At 54.3% G+C, this 18375-nt stretch overlaps 1 protein-coding gene across 7 annotated transcripts; it reads right to left on the bottom strand.

Annotated features, from left to right (window-relative positions):
- Positions 1–2042: 2042 nt before the first annotated feature.
- On the bottom strand, positions 2043–16170 carry BPIFB6 (BPI fold containing family B member 6). 7 transcript variants are annotated; one of them, XM_036009715.1, is made up of 17 exons: positions 16080–16170; positions 14538–14595; positions 13763–13870; positions 12418–12517; positions 11319–11423; positions 10701–10850; positions 10476–10539; positions 9957–10017; positions 9089–9180; positions 8108–8284; positions 7134–7187; positions 6588–6764; positions 5837–5904; positions 4307–4352; positions 3437–3500; positions 2925–3001; positions 2043–2267 (listed from the first exon to the last, which is right to left on the bottom strand). In XM_036009715.1, exons 3-17 carry the CDS (start codon positions 13860–13862, stop codon positions 2235–2237), a joined length of 1368 nt encoding a protein of 455 aa, XP_035865608.1. In that variant the 5' UTR covers positions 13863–13870; positions 14538–14595; positions 16080–16170; the 3' UTR covers positions 2043–2234. The 7 variants fall into 7 exon arrangements, with proteins under 7 accessions (XP_035865608.1, XP_035865606.1, XP_035865609.1 ...); XM_036009713.1 differs by having other exon boundaries at positions 13763–13982; positions 16080–16165; XM_036009716.1 differs by having other exon boundaries at positions 13763–13885; positions 14539–14595; positions 16080–16165.
- Between the last annotated feature and the right edge of the window lie 2205 nt (positions 16171–18375).

Genomic DNA, 18375 nt, shown 5'->3' with positions numbered 1-18375 from the left:
TGATCATCCAAGGGTGGGGTGAGGGTGCGGGTGGGGTGTCTCTGACATGTCCCAGGTCGGGCATCGGCCACTCACGGATTACCCAGGCATCTGCATCTGCCAGGCCTGTCTCAAAGCTGCCATTGTCCCGGAATCAGGGAACTAATAAGTGATGGGATTAGGGCTAATGGGCAGGGACAAGGGGACAGCCCGGGCATCTGGCCAGGGGCGAGGGAGGGCCCTCCTTCCTCTCCGGCATGGGCCTGGGCCAGGTTGCGATTGGGCCCACCTGCCAGGGCCCTGTGAGCTCCAGGAGCACCTGCCTCCTGACCGGGCCTCTGGCCTCACCACAGACACCTGCGTGCCCCCGACACAGGCTCCTGTCCCCGAGCCCTACCCAGACCCCCTACGTGCAAAGACCCACCCCACAGAGACATATTTTGACAAATGTGTACACACCACACAGACGTCCCAACCCAGCGCCTGGCCACCCCCCAGTAGCCTCCAGCCTCAGAGCACCCTGTGATCGTAGCCGACACCAACGCACATTTCTTCTTCAAAGTCGTGGGTTTTGTTTTTACAGTCCAGCAAATGACACTGACTTTCAGGGTCCCCTTAGAATACATTTATCTAAAAAGCATTTTTTGCCCTGGCTGGTGTAGCTCAGTGGATTGAGCGTGGGCTGCCAACCAAAGCATTGCAGGTTCGATTCCCAGTCAGGGCACATGCCTGGGTTGAGGCCATGGCCCCCAGCAACCGCACATTGATGTTTCTCTCTCTCCCTCTTTCTCCCTCCCTTCCCTCTCTAAAAATAAATAAATAAAATCTTTTAAAAAAAGATGTCAAAAATAAGATAGAAAAAAGTGTTTTTAACGTATTATGTGTGAATATACATTTACTTGTAAAAAGGAGTCAGTCTAAAGGACAGTGCCCGTGTCAATCCCACAGAGGAGGGGGGGCAGATGAGACAAATGTCAGGAGCCAATCCCCACGTGAGCACAGTCTATGAGACGTGGAAGCACCCTCAGCTCAGTTAACACACACATGAACACAGGACACACAGACTCACACAGACAGGGACAGACACCAGAGGTTTTTTTGCACGCAAACTGCTCCACAATTGGACCGCTCATACCTGCACAGACGCCCCAGACGCCCTGATCCACAGGCCATCAGCTCTGACACCTGGTCTCACACAGTTACCCCCCCCCCACACACACCCCCCAGCACAGACTCACCTGTTTACACCTTTCGGCCTCAGAGATTTGCCTGTGGCTAATATTTATTGAGCATTTACTTTGTGCCAAGCTTATGCTAAGCACCTGTCATGATTTAATTCATTTAATCTTCATGGCAACTTTGTTGAGGCCAGTATTGTCATTATCCCCATTTTACAGGTGAGGAAACTGAGGCTCAGAGAGTGAAGGGGCTTGCCGAGGGCACACAGCAGTGAGGAGGCAGAGCCAGGGTTTGGACCGAGGCAGACTGGCTCTAGAACTCCAGTCCCAGCTTAGTCCCTTGACTTGCCAGGTGGCCTTGGGCCAGTTGTCGCTTTTCTCTGAGCCTTAGTCTCCGCAGCTGTGAAGTGAAGACAGCCTCACCTCTAGCCCCTGTTGTGAGGATTATAGGAGGTGACGCAGGCAGAACTCCCAGGGGCACCCGGGCCTTCTACAGGTCCCTATGAACAGGGCCATCCTCAGTCACCAAGACATGGGGGCAAGTAGCTAAGGTAAGTGGGAAGAGGTGGGAAGAACTTTGCCACTTGCAAAACTGTGTGACCCTGGGCAAGGGAGCTGACCTTGCCGTGCCTTAGTTTTCTCGTCTGTAACATAGGGATGACAATGTTGCCTCTTCTCATAAGGTGTGTGTGGGTATTCAATGAGAGGGTGCCGGTAAATCCCTGAGCACAGCATTCAGCAGGTACTCAATATATGCTCAGGCTTGCTCCAAGGCCATGACCAGCTTCCCTCAGACCCCAGGCTGGTCTTAGACACCAAAACCCACCAAAGGGGAAGAGAGACCACACGTCGACTTGCTACAAATAACAAGGTCCAAACATTAGATGTTTGTGAGGGCCTTTCTTCTGTTTATTGCCAAGCCCCCAGCCCAGGCCTCACACTGTTCACTCCTTGTTAAAGAAAGCAGCGAGTGGTAGTGAGGGGCCAGGCCCACCAGGCTCCAATCAGGGGCTCCTTCGAGGTCGGTGTGCAGCCAATCGGTGGTTTGCAGGCACTGGCAGCTGAATCCTGTCCCGGTCAGTCCAGCTTCAAGTCCATCACCAGAGCGTTCTAGGAGGAAGCAAAGGGTCAGATGGGGATGGAGGCAGTAGTGATGGGACCACCCAAGGGCAGAATTGGGATGGACCAGACCACAGCCAGGAAACGGAAGCCCGTGTTTGAGAGCAGAGGATGAATGTGACTCGCTCTATGATCCTTCACCTCTCTGAGCTTCAGTTATCTCTCTCAATGGTCAAACAGGTCAAACATTCTTACCTCCCAGAGCAGAGAGACAGAAACAAAATGCACATTTAATGCTCCATGTGCAATGCTTGGCAAGCAGTGAAAAGCTAATATTTACAAACGCTTACTGCATGCCTTTAGGTAAATCATCTCAGTGAATCATCACAGGAGCTCTTGGAGGCAGGTACCCATACCGTCAGCCCCATTATCAGCACAGAAAAACGGAGGCCCAGAGAAAGGTGAAGTAATTAGCCTGAGGTGGCAGGGAAAGAAAGTGGCTGAATTCGTGTTTCCTTCTGGGCACCCCTAGCCAAGGCGGGTAGGTTCTGCGGGGCGGGGGCACTGCTCAAGGGATTGGAGGGATGTACTGAGGGACACAGCCCTCCTCGGCCCTCCTCCCCGCAGGCTGAGAGAGGCAGGCTTGCGCTCATCACTCATTGGCTGAAAGTGTTGACTGCCATGGCCTTCCCCAGTTCCTTTCCTCACCTTGATGATGTCCAGCTCTGCCAGGTTGTAATTCATGCCCAGAAAGTCTGGAAGTGGAAGCCCGACTTGGAGCACATCTGAGAAACACAGTAAGAGTCATTTCAGCCTGACCACTCTGCAGTTGATTAAGGAGTGACGGCCTGGAGCAGAGTAGTGGGAAATAGTGCTGTGATTGATTCATGATGTCTGTGAGCTGTGCAGGCACAGACAGCATGGGCCTGCTCACCCTGTATTTACATCCCAGGCCTGGGTTAAGATCTAACTCATGGTGTGGGGTCAAGGGTCAAGGATCCCAAATTGTGGCCTTTGTGACAAAGAGGTCTTTGTCCCTAGACAGGTGACATTCAGACTACATTAGCCTCAAAGATTCATCAGTGACCATCCACTCCCTATTAGGCTTTCCCATCTGGGGCCAGTGGAGGGGAGTGGGCTTTGAGACCACCAAGGCGGCATCCCTTCCTGCTCAGAGTACGTCCAGGAACCAGCAGATCAAAGCCTGGTGGAGCCCTCACCGTTGACAGCAGGGACGTAGGCTTCTTGGAGAAAGTCGGCGATGAAGCCAGTCACTTGCTTCTCCTGAGGGAGAGAGAGGAAAAGAGAAAATACCCACATCCCATTATTCAAGTCAATTCAACAAAGCTTTTTAGCCCTCACTCCAACTGGGTCTGGGGACCACAGGAACGAATAATAGAGACATCAAATGATTTGTCCAGCCAGCACCGAAACTGGGCCTGACCCTGGTGTAACTGGAGGCCGATGCCTTTCACCTCTGCATCGTCCCTTCCCTATTAGGGTGACATGTGGGCCTGGGGTCATTGTGCAGGTGTGGGGGAATTCAGAAGACACGGGGTGGCCTGTGGACCCCATTCCTGCTCCTATAGAAAACTCAGTAGCTTCGATCAGTCATTCATTCACTACCTGTCTGTACCTCAGTTTCCCCATGTGTACAATTAATATGATTCACTCACTCCCATGGCTTCACTGAGTCTGGGTAAAGCACATGGCACAGAGTAAGTGCTCAGTAAGTGCTACTGTTGTTATTATTATTTTTAGCATGTACTTGACCAGGTTCTGAGATGGGCTGTGAGCTACAGAGACTCATACAAAGGAAAGCTGGGTCAACCGAGCCAGCTCAGGCTGCTGCTATGCACGATAATGTTTTTACAGTCAACCCAAGGAGATGTCCAGGTTCTACCCAGAAAAGAAAACCGGAGCTCCAGAGGCTAAGTGACTTTCCCAAGGTCACAGAGCAAGTCGGGGTCCCAAACCCCACACTGATCTGCTCTGTGTACTTTGTCTCCCTTTCAGGGTACTTCCCTGCAGTCCTGGGAGGGAATAGGCTCAGTCTTGCCAGACAAGGCAGAAGCACTTCGGACACTTACACTGAAGGCACCAATCGATGAGGACTTCCGGGACAGGCTCAGTGATCTGCAGAGAAGGAAGCAAGGAGTGGGGAGGGCAGTCAGAGCCACTGCCCCGGCCCTGGAGAAGGGGGAACTCAAATACCCCGACCCCTCCCCAATGCGGACGTTCCCTCTATGCCTTCCTATCAAGTGTTTATAAGTCTCTGCTTGCATGCTACCCTTGATGGGGCACTCACTACCTTTCATTACAGTCCATTCTGTTTCCCACAGCTCAAACCACTGTCTCCTCTCATTGGTCCTGACTCTTCCCTCTGGGACCCCCAATCATGTCTATTGCTCCTGCCCAAAGCCAGGCATGTAGAGATTGGCAGCCCAACTGATTAGTCCCAGCTCCTTGAAGGACAGCGAGTTACGACCCCTCACCCAGTTTTACCCCCTGCAGAACCTCCAGTAGGCACTAATAAATACTGGCACCAGAACAGGCCTTGCAATGGTCATCTGGTAGCTTTATCTCCCCCACACCTATTTTCTATTCCAGTAGCAGACTCTCCATTTTCTGCTATCATTCCAAGACATTCAGGTGCAGCTGAACCCAGAGCCCCAAGCCTGAGCACATGACTCAGGCATGGCCAATCAGAGCATTCCGATCAGAGCAGCCATGGTGATTATCTTAGGATTAGTCATGTGATCCACGGCAAACCAATGAAAAGCAGCCCTCGTAATTTTTGTTAGAGCTATTAGACAATAGACTTCTCTTGTTGTTGGGGTCACTTTGCCCCCATCTGGAGAGAGAGGCTGCTTGAGAATTTAGCCAACCAAGTGGACTACAAGGGCCAAGGGAGGAATGAGACAGATTCTTGAGGACTTTATTTGTGTACTTAGGTCCAGCCATGCCTGAAAGCAAGCCTGCCTCCAGAATTTTCTATTGCATAAGCCAAAAGATTTCCTCTGGAGCTTCAGTCAGTTAAAGATGGAACTGTCTCTTGCAACTGAAAGAATCCTGGCCCAGGACAAGTCAGATGTAAGACTGAGGCAAATACAAAAGTTCATGCACAACTAAAGGTAAAACTAGGGTGTTCAGTGGGATAATGAATGTACTGTAGGTAGCCAGTGCCTCACACGTAGACAGAGCTCTCTAAATGTTAGCTGTTGTTAGCATAAGGAAAGGCTGCCTTCCTGGAGATGTCATCTGAGCTGGCAGGTGGCACTGATAGGTGGCATTCGGACAACACGGGCAAAGACCTATTAAGTGGAAACAGGAACACGGGCTCACGATCAGACCCACTGTGCAAGATCCTAGTGGGACAGTGAGAGCAGTGGTGAGGGAATTCGAGAAGAGCCTTGAGTGCCAGGCTAAGAGTTGAGAAAAGATCATGTAGACCACGGAGAGCCCCTGAGGGTTCTAGAGCGGGAATGGTGACCAGTTCAGCCTGGCAGTGGGGGCTGTGCCTGATGGATCAGAGAAAGATGTTGGAGCAGGAAAACGAAGGGTGCTGGTGATGCCCATGCAGGGGTGCGGCGGTGCCAGCGTGGGCAGCCGACTCCTACCTGTCCAGGGAGGTGGTCATCTGCAGCCGGTTCTCGTGCACTGAATACTGAATCTTCAGTTTGAAATGCTGGCATGGGAGGAAGCAGGGAGAAGGCAGCAGGCCCCCATCAGGACTAGTAAATCCAGAAGTTTACAACCTTCCCAACACTGTGACTACTGCCAAGACAGCAGGGGTCTTCCTCGCTGCCTCATCCCCATCTTCAGGAACCAAGCCCCAGCCCAAGCTCCTCATCCCTCGCTGCACCTGGTTCAGGAAAGCACTCTCAAAAATACCTGGCATGTTTGTGGATTCCTGCACAAGTCATGTAATTTCTCCGGCACGCAGTGCCCTCCATCACCAGCCTCTCCAACGTTAACCCCTCTCCTGGCCAGTTCCTGCTCAACCTTCAACTTCCTGCTTAGGTAGCCTCCTCTAGGAAGTCCTTTGTGATTTCCTCAAACTGGATTTGGGATTTCTCTAGGCTCCTATAGTCCCCTAGTTGAGCCCTCCACTGCCCTTACAAATGCTAATGGATGTAGATGCGAGTAAGGATGGGGAGGGAGGGAGGAGAGAAAAAGGAAGGACTAAACTGTTGATATTTCTAGCCATTCCAAGTTTCAATGGCAGAGCCAATAATCAAACACCAGGTGACAAGGTCTGAGAGGTTAGGGCCCCACAATTGAGATGAGCTAAGATCTCTTCAATCCGTTACTTGCCGATCAACTAAAATCCCGCCTTCCAACAGGTTGGGCTTAACAGATTCCACTCACAACTTCCAGGAGAAAGAGGGACACGGGAGCCTTGCCCCGCCGCCGCCGAGCAGCCAACATCTCCAGGGTGCCGTGGAGGTGCAGCAGGCTCTCCCCTGTCTCCATGGTGACCTTGGGGGCCTTGTTTATCCTTACCCGAGTCACCAAGGGCCTCGGCTTGGGGTAGGCCTCAGCCACCTGCAGAAACCAGGAAAGGCCCTTCAGAGCCAGTCCTCAGCCCGGTGGCTTCCATTGAAACCAGGAGTCCGTCAGAAAATAGGTGACTCCACCTTGGGCAGGGGGAGTACAACATACAAAGTCTGGGATGTGACTATCAGGAAATGAAATGAACAAAACAGACCCTCTGGCTATTTCTATATTGGACACTGGATATAAAAATGCACAAACGCTGACCCAAAGAGTACTTTTTGGAGAAGTCCAGGTGATTCCACCCTGCACAAGGGAGGTGAGCATTGAAAAGCTGCCTCCCCAGTTTTCTTGTCCCTTCAACTACAGGAGAACGGAGCAGGGCAAGGTGTGGGGATCATGGGTAGTTGGGGCACTCACTTCAGGGATGAAGCCAGCCAGTGTCTTAGTGGTTTGAGAGGGCAGTTTACCAGCCTACAAAGTGCAAATCAAGGTTAGGATTCCTGAAGCCTTCCCTGACCCATCCTAACACACATCTCCTCTGACTCAACCAGGCGGGCCCTCCGAGGGTCCTTTTATCAAAACACTTGTCCCCCTGTGACTGAGTAGATAGTGAACTCCTAGGTAGCCCAGACAATGTCTTACACATTCCAACACTCATAGGTCTTAGCACATGACTAAACACTGAGAAAATGTTGGATGAAACGATAGGCAGATAGATGACAATGAATGCATGTAATGGGTGTGTGGGGGGGGTGAATGGATGGATTCATGGATGGATGGATGGAAGGATGGGAAAAGGGATAAGGAGATAAGTGGGGTGAGTGGATGGGAGAATGCATGGATAGGGGAGTGTTTATGAAGAAGGATGAATAACAGATGGACAGGTGGACGGGTAGGTGAAAGAATAAAAATAATAATGAATGGGAGGATGGGTGGATGCAAAGATGGTGGAAGAGTATGATAAATGAATGACAGAATGGATGATGGGTGGATTAATGGATGTGAGGACAGATGGGAAGATACACAGGTGGATAGTGGGTGCATGGATGGAAGGATGGATGGATGGATGGATGGATGGATCAGTAGGGATAGATGGGAGGATGGAAGGATGGATGGATCAGTAGTGACAGATGGATGGATGGATGGATAGATGGTGGTTACATGGACACACTGTGCCACTGAGTACGTGGTAGTACTCAGATGGATGGATGAGAGAGATGGCGGATAGCGGGGTTAACTCATGATAAAAACCTAAATCAGTCCTGGCATCTCCCAGGCCTCATGTTGCCCACAACCCCTTAGGATAATTCTACGAATGAACACACCAGACAGAGACCATCATTCCAGGGGGCAGGGGCAGATGAGGGGATGCGTGGCACTGGGCAGCTCACCCTCCTGTCCTGGGTGTTCAAGTCAAAGGACTTCTGTAGAAGGGCAAGCTCTGCTGTGAGGAGGGCAGCCGAGAGCAGCAGCTGTGAAGAGCCTTCAACGTAGTCCTCGGGGAACTCGGGGGCCTCCCCGGCATCAGCAAGCTGGATGGCATTGCCCCCTTGCTGCTGCACCACAGGCTGTGGGGCAGCAGAAAAGAGACGCTCAGCCTTGGCCATGAGGGACTGTGGTTAGGGGTGAGCCTAAGTCCTCCAAACTAACGACACTCAAGCCAGCCCTAAGTCAGCAAGTCATCAGACGTTACAGCCAGAGTAGGCTACAGTGGCTCGGCCGTCCCCGGGTGCAGACGGGCAGACGGAGGCCTGCAGGACGAGGAAGTCAGTCACTAAAGCACTGGCGGTTTCTCCTGGGATTGCCTAAGTAACCTCAGTTCATCTGACTCTGAGGGGCCGAGCCCTCGTTTATGCAGAACAGGTTTTCTGTTTTACTCTCAGAAGAAAAAGGTAAGAAGTGGGAAATAATGCAGGGCCTGTGAGAACCACGCTGGAAGAAGACTTTGCAGGGGGATAACTCGTTGGGGTTTTTCTTCCCATTCCTGGAAGGTGCGTCTCACCTAGTCACCGGCAGCTCCGGAAACCTAGGTGAGGACCCAACTCTGCCACCAACTCACAATGGAGCACCAGCTAGGCCCTGCCTCCGCCCAGGCCTCATTGTTCCTGTCTGTACAAGGAACGGTGCGGTACAACCGGGTGAGCCGCTCACTGGGAGCAGCAGACCGCCTTGGGAGGAGGTGTGAGTGTGGACTTGGCAGTCCCAGGGAATCGGCTCCGGTACTCAGAGCATGAAGAAGGAAAGGACCCCAGTGTCAGGGACTGATCTCCTGAGTGGGCCGGGTCTGCAAAGGACCACAGCCCCAGGCAGCCCCCACTGCTCAGGCCGATGAGCCTGGGACCCCAGCCCCCCAGCGACTCCCTGGGGCTTACACTGAAGTCCACTTGGATGTAGCTGGCTGTGGTGGTTGGCATGGATGTCAGGATATACTTCACGGTGCCCATCTGGCCTATGGGCATGGGGGCTGTGCAAAGAGGAGGTTCTGCTTAGGTGCCAACCTGGAGGCAGCTCAGAGAAGCCGGCATCGGCCAACCTCCACCTGAGCCTGACCTGTGTGCTAGGAATCCTCGCCCTCGGTGTGACCCAAGGCAAATCGCTTAGCAACCCTGGGCCTCAGTAATTTCATCTGTAGAATGGAGATGCGGGCACCTGACCTGGAAAATCCTGCCTCTTGAGAGGTTGCCGAGGGTTGTCACAGCCCAGTTCCCCCCACAGACTGGCGGGGTCAGGGTTATTGGCTCTGTGTGACAGATGAGCGAAGTGAGGCTTGCAGGAGTGGAGTGACTTGTCCTGGGCCACACTGCTGGGCACATGAACCCATCTTCTCCATTCCCAGCTATTGGGCTTTCCTCTCCCCCACACTGGAGAGTCCTGGGAACCCTGAGATGATGGAGGTCACACATCCTCTTGACAAAGGGAAGAGGTATCGCCACTATCGGGATTGATATTCAGGGTGCAAGGTATGTGGGCGAGCCCTCAATGGCTGCTGTCCTTGGAATCTGAAGGGGCAGGTGATGGTTAGAATGGTGGATGGAGAGCTAAGAAGCTAGGTCCCCAGCATTTGTTAGGGTCTCGGGCTTCCCATCTGGACAGTGGAAGGACAGACAGACACCATGACCTCAGGCCTCCTCTAGTCCCAAGGCAAGGCTGGGAGCAGGCACTTGAATGGGGAGTGGGGCATCCGAGTCCACCCATCCTGATGTCCCCCTGTGCAAGCAAGGCATGGCTAGGTCTACTCACCATTCAGGTTGGCCCACTTCCTGTTCACGTACAGCAGGACCGCATCAATGGCTGGACACATCTGGAAGCAGAGAAGGTGGTGATGGGGCCCCTGCACAGAGGGCCTCACCCTTCACAGCTAAACGGTACTCCCCAGGGAGTCCCAAGGGCCCTGGAGGGACAGGGACTGGAGGGGCCACTGAGGCCACAGTCACGTGGAAAGTCAGTGGAGGAGCCTGAGCTAGAATCCAGATCTCCTGACCCCGGCCTGCAAGATCAGTGCGGATGCACTCCCGGTGACTGGTGATCTGGGCAGGGCTGGCAAGCTCTGATGCGCAGGCTATCGCTTCCTTCTCCTGCGCTCAAGGAAGACATCACTAGATGATCACGGCACGGTCTCCCACTGAGCCAGCCACCTCCTCAGTCTCCTCCTCAGCAACTATCTGTCAATCAGGGTCAGCACCTGAGACAAAATGCAGCTGCCAGCCCTGGTGGAAGCGCTCCTGTGGGAAGGGGTAGAGGCTCGCTCTGGGCACTCACCAGGCCAGGGAGAACTTTGTGCAGGGTGCTGTCCAGGAACTTGTTGATAACATTAGGCATCATGCTGGGAAGAGAAAACAGGGACGGGGCACAGATGGTAGGAGGTTAGGACGGGACATACAGGGACATGGCTGAGGAAGCGCTGTGGCTCAGGAAGTGGGGGGCTGAGTTGGGGCGGGGCGCAACGTGAACCCAGCCCTCCTCCCCAGCCACAGAGCCCCTCACTTGCTGGGCAGGTTGGTCTTCACGCTGACCAGGATGACCTCACAGCCCTCGCTCTTGAACGTGGGGAGGCCCGTCTCCTCATTCTGCAGAATCCGGTTGGTGGCTGTGATGTTCACGACCACGATGATCTCCATGTTCTTGCCTATGAAGCTGGAAGAGAGGGCGGGCAGACATCATGGGTGTATCTCCACTGTGGCCACTGTCCTCGTCTCCTCTTTGCCCACATTCTCAGCTGCTCTGGAAGGGGGACAGGGTGGGGGACCACTCACACAGGACAAAAAGGGGATGGGGCCTACCCAAGGTCACAAAACCAGTCTTTCCTCTCCCCTCTTGCTTTGGTGAACTCTTACACATCCTTCAGAACCCTGCTCAGCTCTCATCATCTCCAAAAGGCTTTTTCTGATCCCTGCACCCTGCCAATGGGTCCTCTGTCCTAGGTTAATCATTCATTCTACGGTCATCTGCTCAGGTCTGGTTTCCAGCAAAGGTAGGAATCAGGTTTGCATCATCTCAGACCACAGCACCCAGATGGTACACAGTAGGTACTCAATAAATGTGTGTAAGGGTGAGACAAGGATACCATTCTCCTTCCCTCCTCTCCTCCCTTGCCATACTCACCTCTTGCCAGTGATGGTCATGCCTGTGGACACACACTGGAAGATGCCCACCCCTGGGGTGAAGTTCAGTGTGATGACAGGCAGCTTCACATCCTTGACCTTCATACTGGGAGGAGACAGACATCCACAGCAGTGAGAACTGGGCAGGGAAGACCTTACCAGGCCCTCAACTTGCTCCCCCACCACCGTGCTTGGGAGGCCTTAGGTAAACCCCCTACCCCATGTTCTAAGGATAAGCCTGCCTTAGGACCCGCCGTAAAACACAAACAAAAGGTTGAACATGAACCAGTTTGTACAGAGAGACCACCCATTATGTGTGAGTTATGACACCTGGCTGACTGTGCGACCTTGACCTGCACCCTTCCCTTCTCTCAGCCTCAGTTTTCTCACTGGCAAAGTGGGGAGGTTTACTAGGCTCAGCATTTCCCACCCTCGGCACTGCTGACGTTTTGGGTGGGATAATTCTTTGTTGTGGGGAGCTGCCCTGTGCAACTGTAGGATGTTTAGTAGCATCTCTGGCTTCTACCCACCAGAGGCCCCTCCCCACCCCCACCCCAGCAAGTCAGGACAACCAAAAACGTCTCCAGACCTTACCAAATGCCCTTGGAGGCAAAGTCACCCCTGGCTGAAAACCGCCAGTCTGAGATCCAGGGTAACGGAGAAGTGGCTCATCGACAAGTACCTGTCTACCCTGAGCTCTCGGCAGACATTGCTAATTGATTGCAGTCCTATTTCCTACTCAGTCCAGAGAGTGCCTCCCCAGGACATCATTCCGGGCAGCCCCTACCAATCAACACCGTATGGCACTTGCAATGAGTTGGAATGTGACTGTCAACCTCACTTCCTCCCAATGACCCTGCTCACAACAGGCCAGGAATTGTCCTCAATGGATGACTGTGCAGACGGAGGCCCAGGCAGGAGCGGTGACCTGCCCAGGGCCTCAGAGCAAGCTGGCAACAAGGCAGGGAAGAGGTCCCACACCCTGCACTGGCTGTCCCACTGCCTTCTCAGGTCCTGGCACAGCACTCTCCCCACCCTCTGCCCTAGCCATCACCCCCCCCCACACACACACACACACACAAAGCCCCTCTCCTCCTCACTCAGTGATGCCCTTGATGGGTTTCACCCCCGGACGTTTCTTGCCAGCCTCAGCCGCCATCTTCTCCAGGATATGACTCTCGTCCATGGCACTCTGGACCTCTGGAAAGGGGCAGGGCCCGGAGAGACACTCAGCTGGGCTCTTCGCTGCTCCCCTGCCCTGGGCCAATTTGTCTGGCCTCCCAGGCCCAGACCATTTACATGTGGTGCCACTCTGTGCTACGTAGTCACTGTGTCACTGTGCCCCTCCCTTATGATCCAGGGACCCAGAGTTGAGTCATGCCCAGCCCTCCTCCAGCCTCATGGGGCAGACAGAGTCACCAGCAATGTCAGTAATGAGTGACAAGAGCCATAATAAATGCAGGCAGCTGGAAGAACCATGTAAAGGGTTTGGACCAGGAAAAAAGTAACTGGGGAAGGCTTCCAGGAGGAGGTGATGTGTCAGTTGGTCCTTGAGAGAGGAATAGGGACCTTCACCAGGAAGCAAGGGATAAGGGGTGCTACTCCAGGGGGAGGGCACAGCGAGTGCGGGGGAGGGGGGGAATGCAGGTGGCATGGAGAGGAGGGAGTGAGAAATGCAGCGTGGAGGGGGGGTGGAGGGACATGACAGAGAGCCTGGAGCAGTTCACAGGGGGCATATGATGGAGAACCCCAGCCACTCTCACAGCTATGTGATTAGCGAACTCATCTGGGATCGAGTGAAAATGCAGATTCTGTGCCTGAAGCCAAGACTCTCTGGTTCCCACACCTGGAGTCCCCAGCCCCAAATAACACTGCCCGAAGCACCTCCATAAGGTTGCAGGCTAACTCCCAGAGAGGGAACGGATACGGAGCTGGCTAGACTGTCATTAGCACTTTACATCTGGATGGGACTTCATTTCTCTTGAAGTCACAGAGCTCAAAGGTGGAAAATAAATTTTTACTCTAGTTCCCCCAGGCGATTTTAATCTCATATTTTCTTTGATCCTTCCAGGCAAAGACTGGCCATTTATTTACATTTACAGGTATGCAAACAGCATCACAGAGAGGGTAAGTCCATTGCCTGAGGTCACACAGCAAATTATTGGGTGACCTGGGATTTGGCTATGTCTGTCACTCCTACCGCCTACTTGTGGCCACCAACTGCTGCCTTCAGAGCCTAGGAGAGGCTCCAAGGAAGCAGGATTTCCAGCTGTGCCCCCAACTTGTGAAGAGACCTGGGGCATGTCACCCATTTTGCTTCTAAGTGTGTTCTGAGGATCCCAGGATGCTCGAGGCCATGCAAACATAAGCAGTCACTGTGTACCACCCATGCCCTATCCCACCCACTGGCCCCCCCACCCCCCAACCCTGGGCCCACCAGCTCACCGTGGTTCATGATGTCCATGCCCAGCCTCAGCAGTGCCCCAGGCTCAGCCCATGCGTGGGTCAGTAGGCCGCAGAGCGCCAGGCACAGGACCCGCAGCATGGCTCCACCTGTGCCACAGGGCCGGAATTGGGTGGAGCCCTGCAGGCCCGGTTGCCCCTGGAGACCTCCCACGCTCCAGAGCAGACCAGGCCCTCTGGGTGATCCCCAGGGTCCAGGAGCCTTTGGAATCCAGCCGGTTAAGCCAACCTCATTACTGCCTTCCAGAGGGGTCAGAGTGTCCAGACCGAAGACAGGACCTCTGGAGTCATGCCCATCGGGGCTCTTCCCTCTCTAAACCTCAGTTTCCTTGTCCGCGGGCATGATTTGTTCTGCCCAGTCTGCACTACGGGGTTGGTGGGAGGTTCAGCTGCAGTTTTTCATGAGTTCAAGTGCGGCTCAGTTCCAGGCAACGCTGGGGCCACAGAGGGGATTCCAACCTGGTCCTGACTCAGGAAACTCCTCCTGTAGCGTGGGAATGAGGGAAGCCCCCTCCCCGACCTTGACACTGCAGCCAGTGGCATCCCCCGCTTCTTTCAGGTCAGCCTCACTTCCAGAAATATCAGCTCCTAACTTCTTATGGCCTCTTGAAATGCTCTTCACCAATGGGGAAACTGAGGCACATACTCAAAATCTCACACCCAGTGAATAGAGAACTGAGTAAGGACTTCCCAATCCAGACCCTTCCAAGTTCCCATTCCATCCCTGACCCTCCAGAAGTCGCTTCCTCCCACTTACCAGGACCTCAGTTTGTCCCAACCAGAGGCTACGTGTTTATCTCAGGTTTGAGCTGCGACTGGAAAGAACAAAGAGGGGCCGCAGGGCCTGGCCTGTGTCACCCACACAGGGGAGTCCAGCTGGGCTCCTGCTGACGGCAGGCTCAGGCCACTGAGGGCTCCACTGATCTGAAAACAGAGGTGGGCACCCACTTCGAGCCCATTCATTCATTCACTCATTTATTCATTCATTCATTCACTCATTTATTCATTCATTCAACTCACATTTATCGATGCCTACTATGTGACAGGCAGACCAGGCTACAAGGTAGATATGGCAAATAGTCCTGCTCCTCCCAACTCTTAAAGAGATGCAATAGAATGGGATACATTTGTGTGTGTGTGAGAGAGAGAGAGAGAGAGAGAGATGGGGTGGGAGGTAAGCATTGAAAAAGCCAAGGCAAACCACTCAATCCTATAATCAATATTTGCTAAGAGAAAGGATAAGTTTCTTTCTCATTTCATTCAACACTGAAACATCTATCTGGGTCTGAAAATAAGCAATCTTGGTATTTCCTCAACCCCTGTGAACACAAGCGTGTGCCACGGACGGGTACCGGGCATATGCACGCTCAGTGTCAAATCTCTTTAAAAATCGTGCCCGGAGGGACTGTGAAGTTCAGTGCCAGGGCGACAGAGCTGGGAGGGGCCTGGCGAGGGTCTCCTCCAGCCCCAGACACATCTCCCAGGTGGGGAGACGGGACCCTGAGACTGAGCAGCACTCCATCCCCCCAGTCCCAGGCCAGCGCTGGTGCCAGGGGTTAAGGCCGTTCCGGGCAGGATTTTTTGCCCTCTTAAAATACTAAGTAGCTGGGGGTAATGTAGGCAGGTGGGCATTTCTGGGACAGTCAGTGTCAGGGTTTTGTCTCTGACTGTCCTTGTGCTTTTGCCTAAGCTGTCCCTCCTTCTTAAATTGCCCTCCCCGCACTGTCCATGGTTTGCTTAGCCCTTAAGACCTATGTTCAGCCCTTGCCTCCCCACCAGGAAGCCTCCCCTCCACCCTACACTGCCCCCTGTCCTCAAGTGTCTCAGTCCATCCGGCCCCCAGATGAGTGCTTCCCGCTGCTCCCACCCACGGTCTTCCCCATGGGTTTTCCTCCACATGGAGAGCTTCCCTTTCTCGGCCTGGCAGATGTTCTTGGATGCACCAACCCTCTCCTCCATTCCCGCCCTGCTGCCCCATTGTCCCGGCTCAGCCCTGAGCTCCTGCAAAGCAGGACCTGGGCCTCCAATGGAGCTCAAGGCCGCCCCTCAGACCCGCTGTCTCCTGGGTCCTTCCAAAGTCCTATAGCGCCTGCAGGTGGCAATGTCCAGTGGCTTCTGGTCAGGTGGGGAGCACTGGGCAGAGGTCAGGACAGAGATCTAAGCCCTGACCCTGCTCACTTGCTGTGTGATCTCAGGCAAGCCCCTCCCCTTCCCCGGGCCTCGGCGCTCTCATCTGTACATCCACAGGCCTGGACAAGACGCACCCTGGGGAGAGTTCCACACGCAGGGCTGTCCTTACCTTGCTGAGCCTGGGGACGTCCTGCAGATAACTGAGCCCGCCGAACCCCGGGGATGAGGACGCCCTTATATTTGGGAGCCTGATTAGCTGCCTGAATAATTAAGGCTTTAATAAGGCCCAGATAGTTATCTAGAGGCCTGAAGAACAGGAGCCCCAATGCTCACGTAATGCTGTAGTCTGTTCCAATGTAAATAGCACAGAGGACAAAGGAGGCTGGGAACTCAGGAGGAGGGTAGGGGTGGGGTGGGATTGGTCACCAGAGCAGGCACGAGGGCTCACGTTGCCCCCTTGCCTAGACCCTGTGCCTCCCACAAGACTGGGCACACAGTGGGCACTCTTCTGTCCCTTCCACAAACATCTATTGAGCTCCTACTGTGTGCCAGGCCTGTGCAGGGCTGCGGGGATGCCTCATGAACAAGCAGCTGAGTTCTTGTCCTGAGGGGTCTCCTGGCACTGTGCGGGGAGATGAACAGTGCAAGTCAACAGCCACTAAGCCAGGTCATTCCCCGGGGATAAAAGTGGTGGAAGCCACGGAACCGGGGGACGAGCCGGGAGGGAAGAACAGGGTTGTGGTCAGAGCCGAAGACTGCTGGAGCAGGGGATGTTGGAGCTGACGTCTGACGTGTGCGCAGAGCCAGCTCTACAGGGCAGGCAAAGGTGTTTCGGGAGGGGGCTGCCAAGGGCAAAGGCCTGGGAGATGTTAGCTGGACCATCAGGCCTTGTGCCCCCTCTGAGACTCACAAGGGGCACAAGGAGCTAATTGTCTGGTGGGGGAGCTCCCGGAGGAGATGCCAGGGGATGATAAATTCCAGGGGGGACAGGGCTTCTCTCTGTATCCAGAGCTGAAGTGCAATGAAGGCCGAGAGGCCACACAGCGAGCTGGCCTCAGAGGCTAGAACCCAGGTCTCGGGGTACCAGCCTCGGCTCTGCTCTCCATGAGGCCCTAGGGAGGCCTGGATGGGGAGGGCTACTGGGCTCCTGAGGTTGTCCTCACCCACCACACAGGGAACCCACAGGTCTGAGAGACTGAGGAAGCTACATGCCCACCATGCACATGGGGTCACCAAGGTGGGGGGTGGGGCAGGCCCCTGCCTGATGTCAGGGGGCTGAAACCAGGGCCGGGGCAGGGTAAGAGAACCCAGGTTGGCCGAGCCTGGTCTCTGCCCCGAGCTGGAGAATCAAGGCTACAGATAGCATCGCTTTATCCCTGTGGATCCGCCCCCAGTGACTGAGGGGCAGGCAGGCCTCACCTCCTCCTGCACACAAATCTACCCGGTGTGCCTCTGGTCACCTGGCCCCTCCCTGCCTCCTCCCAGGGCCATCCTGGGCATTGGGGGTTGAAGGAGAGCGGGAAGGACATGGGGCGGGAGAGGCTGGAGAAACCTCCTTGCACAGGTTCAAGGATCTGAGCCTCAGCCACTGCCCTCATAAGCTATGTGGCCTGGCGGGGGGTGAGGTGGGGGTGCTCCTTGAACCTCCCTGAGCTGCTGTTTTATGCTCTTTATAGTGAATGGGCAGAGTAACCACAGCGATGCTGGGCAGGAAAAGGACAGTCATGCCATTCCCTGGTACCCTAAATTCAAAGTAAAGCAGTCCCAACCAAGTTCCAAAGTCCAGGTATAAACAAAAATAAAATTATTTTAAGGAAACAGAGAGCCTTTCCTGGGGTCCCAGAACGAGATCCCTCTGTAACCTGGCAGCAGCGTCCTGGGGACAGCGTTTCCGCATACAGCCCTTCCCAGCAGGAGAGCTCATCCCAGCCCCGCCCCTGGCCCACCCACTCTGAAGGCCTCTTGCCCATGCAGTGCCTGACCACCTCTGTAAGCGCCCCTGCATGGTCACATGCAGAACAGACACTAAAATGCCAAGCACGACCCCCCACCTTCCCTCCCTCACCCTCCCAGGCTCCTCCCCCTCTCTCCCCTCCCCCCATGCTGCTTGCACATGCACACCGGAGGTCTCAGCTGTCCAGGGTCTGGCCAGCAACTCTGGGCCAGCTCCAACTCCCTCAAAGCAGCAAACTTCGCTGCCGTCCAGGAGGCTGAGTAACCCTTTCTCTCCAGTGAGGTCAGAGCCCCTCCAAGCTTTTCCTTCCGTGGGTACTCTCCCTCTGCTTCAGAGCACCATGCAGTTTCTTTCTAGTTCTTGTTTCCCCACAGTTAATAATTCTTCATATTAGATGTCCCCTGTTTAAGCTACTGTGTGGTTTCTACCTTCTGAATGGACACAGACTGCCACACTCTTGTGTCCCCTTCGGGACTGAGCTAGTTCTCTCTCTTTCTACAGACCATAGCTC

The sequence above is a fragment of the Phyllostomus discolor genome, chromosome 9 (genome assembly GCF_004126475.2).
Source record: "Phyllostomus discolor isolate MPI-MPIP mPhyDis1 chromosome 9, mPhyDis1.pri.v3, whole genome shotgun sequence".
NCBI lineage: Eukaryota > Metazoa > Chordata > Mammalia > Chiroptera > Phyllostomidae > Phyllostomus > Phyllostomus discolor.
Note: the sequence above shows the minus strand (reverse complement) of the source record. Positions and strands in the feature narration are given on the sequence as shown.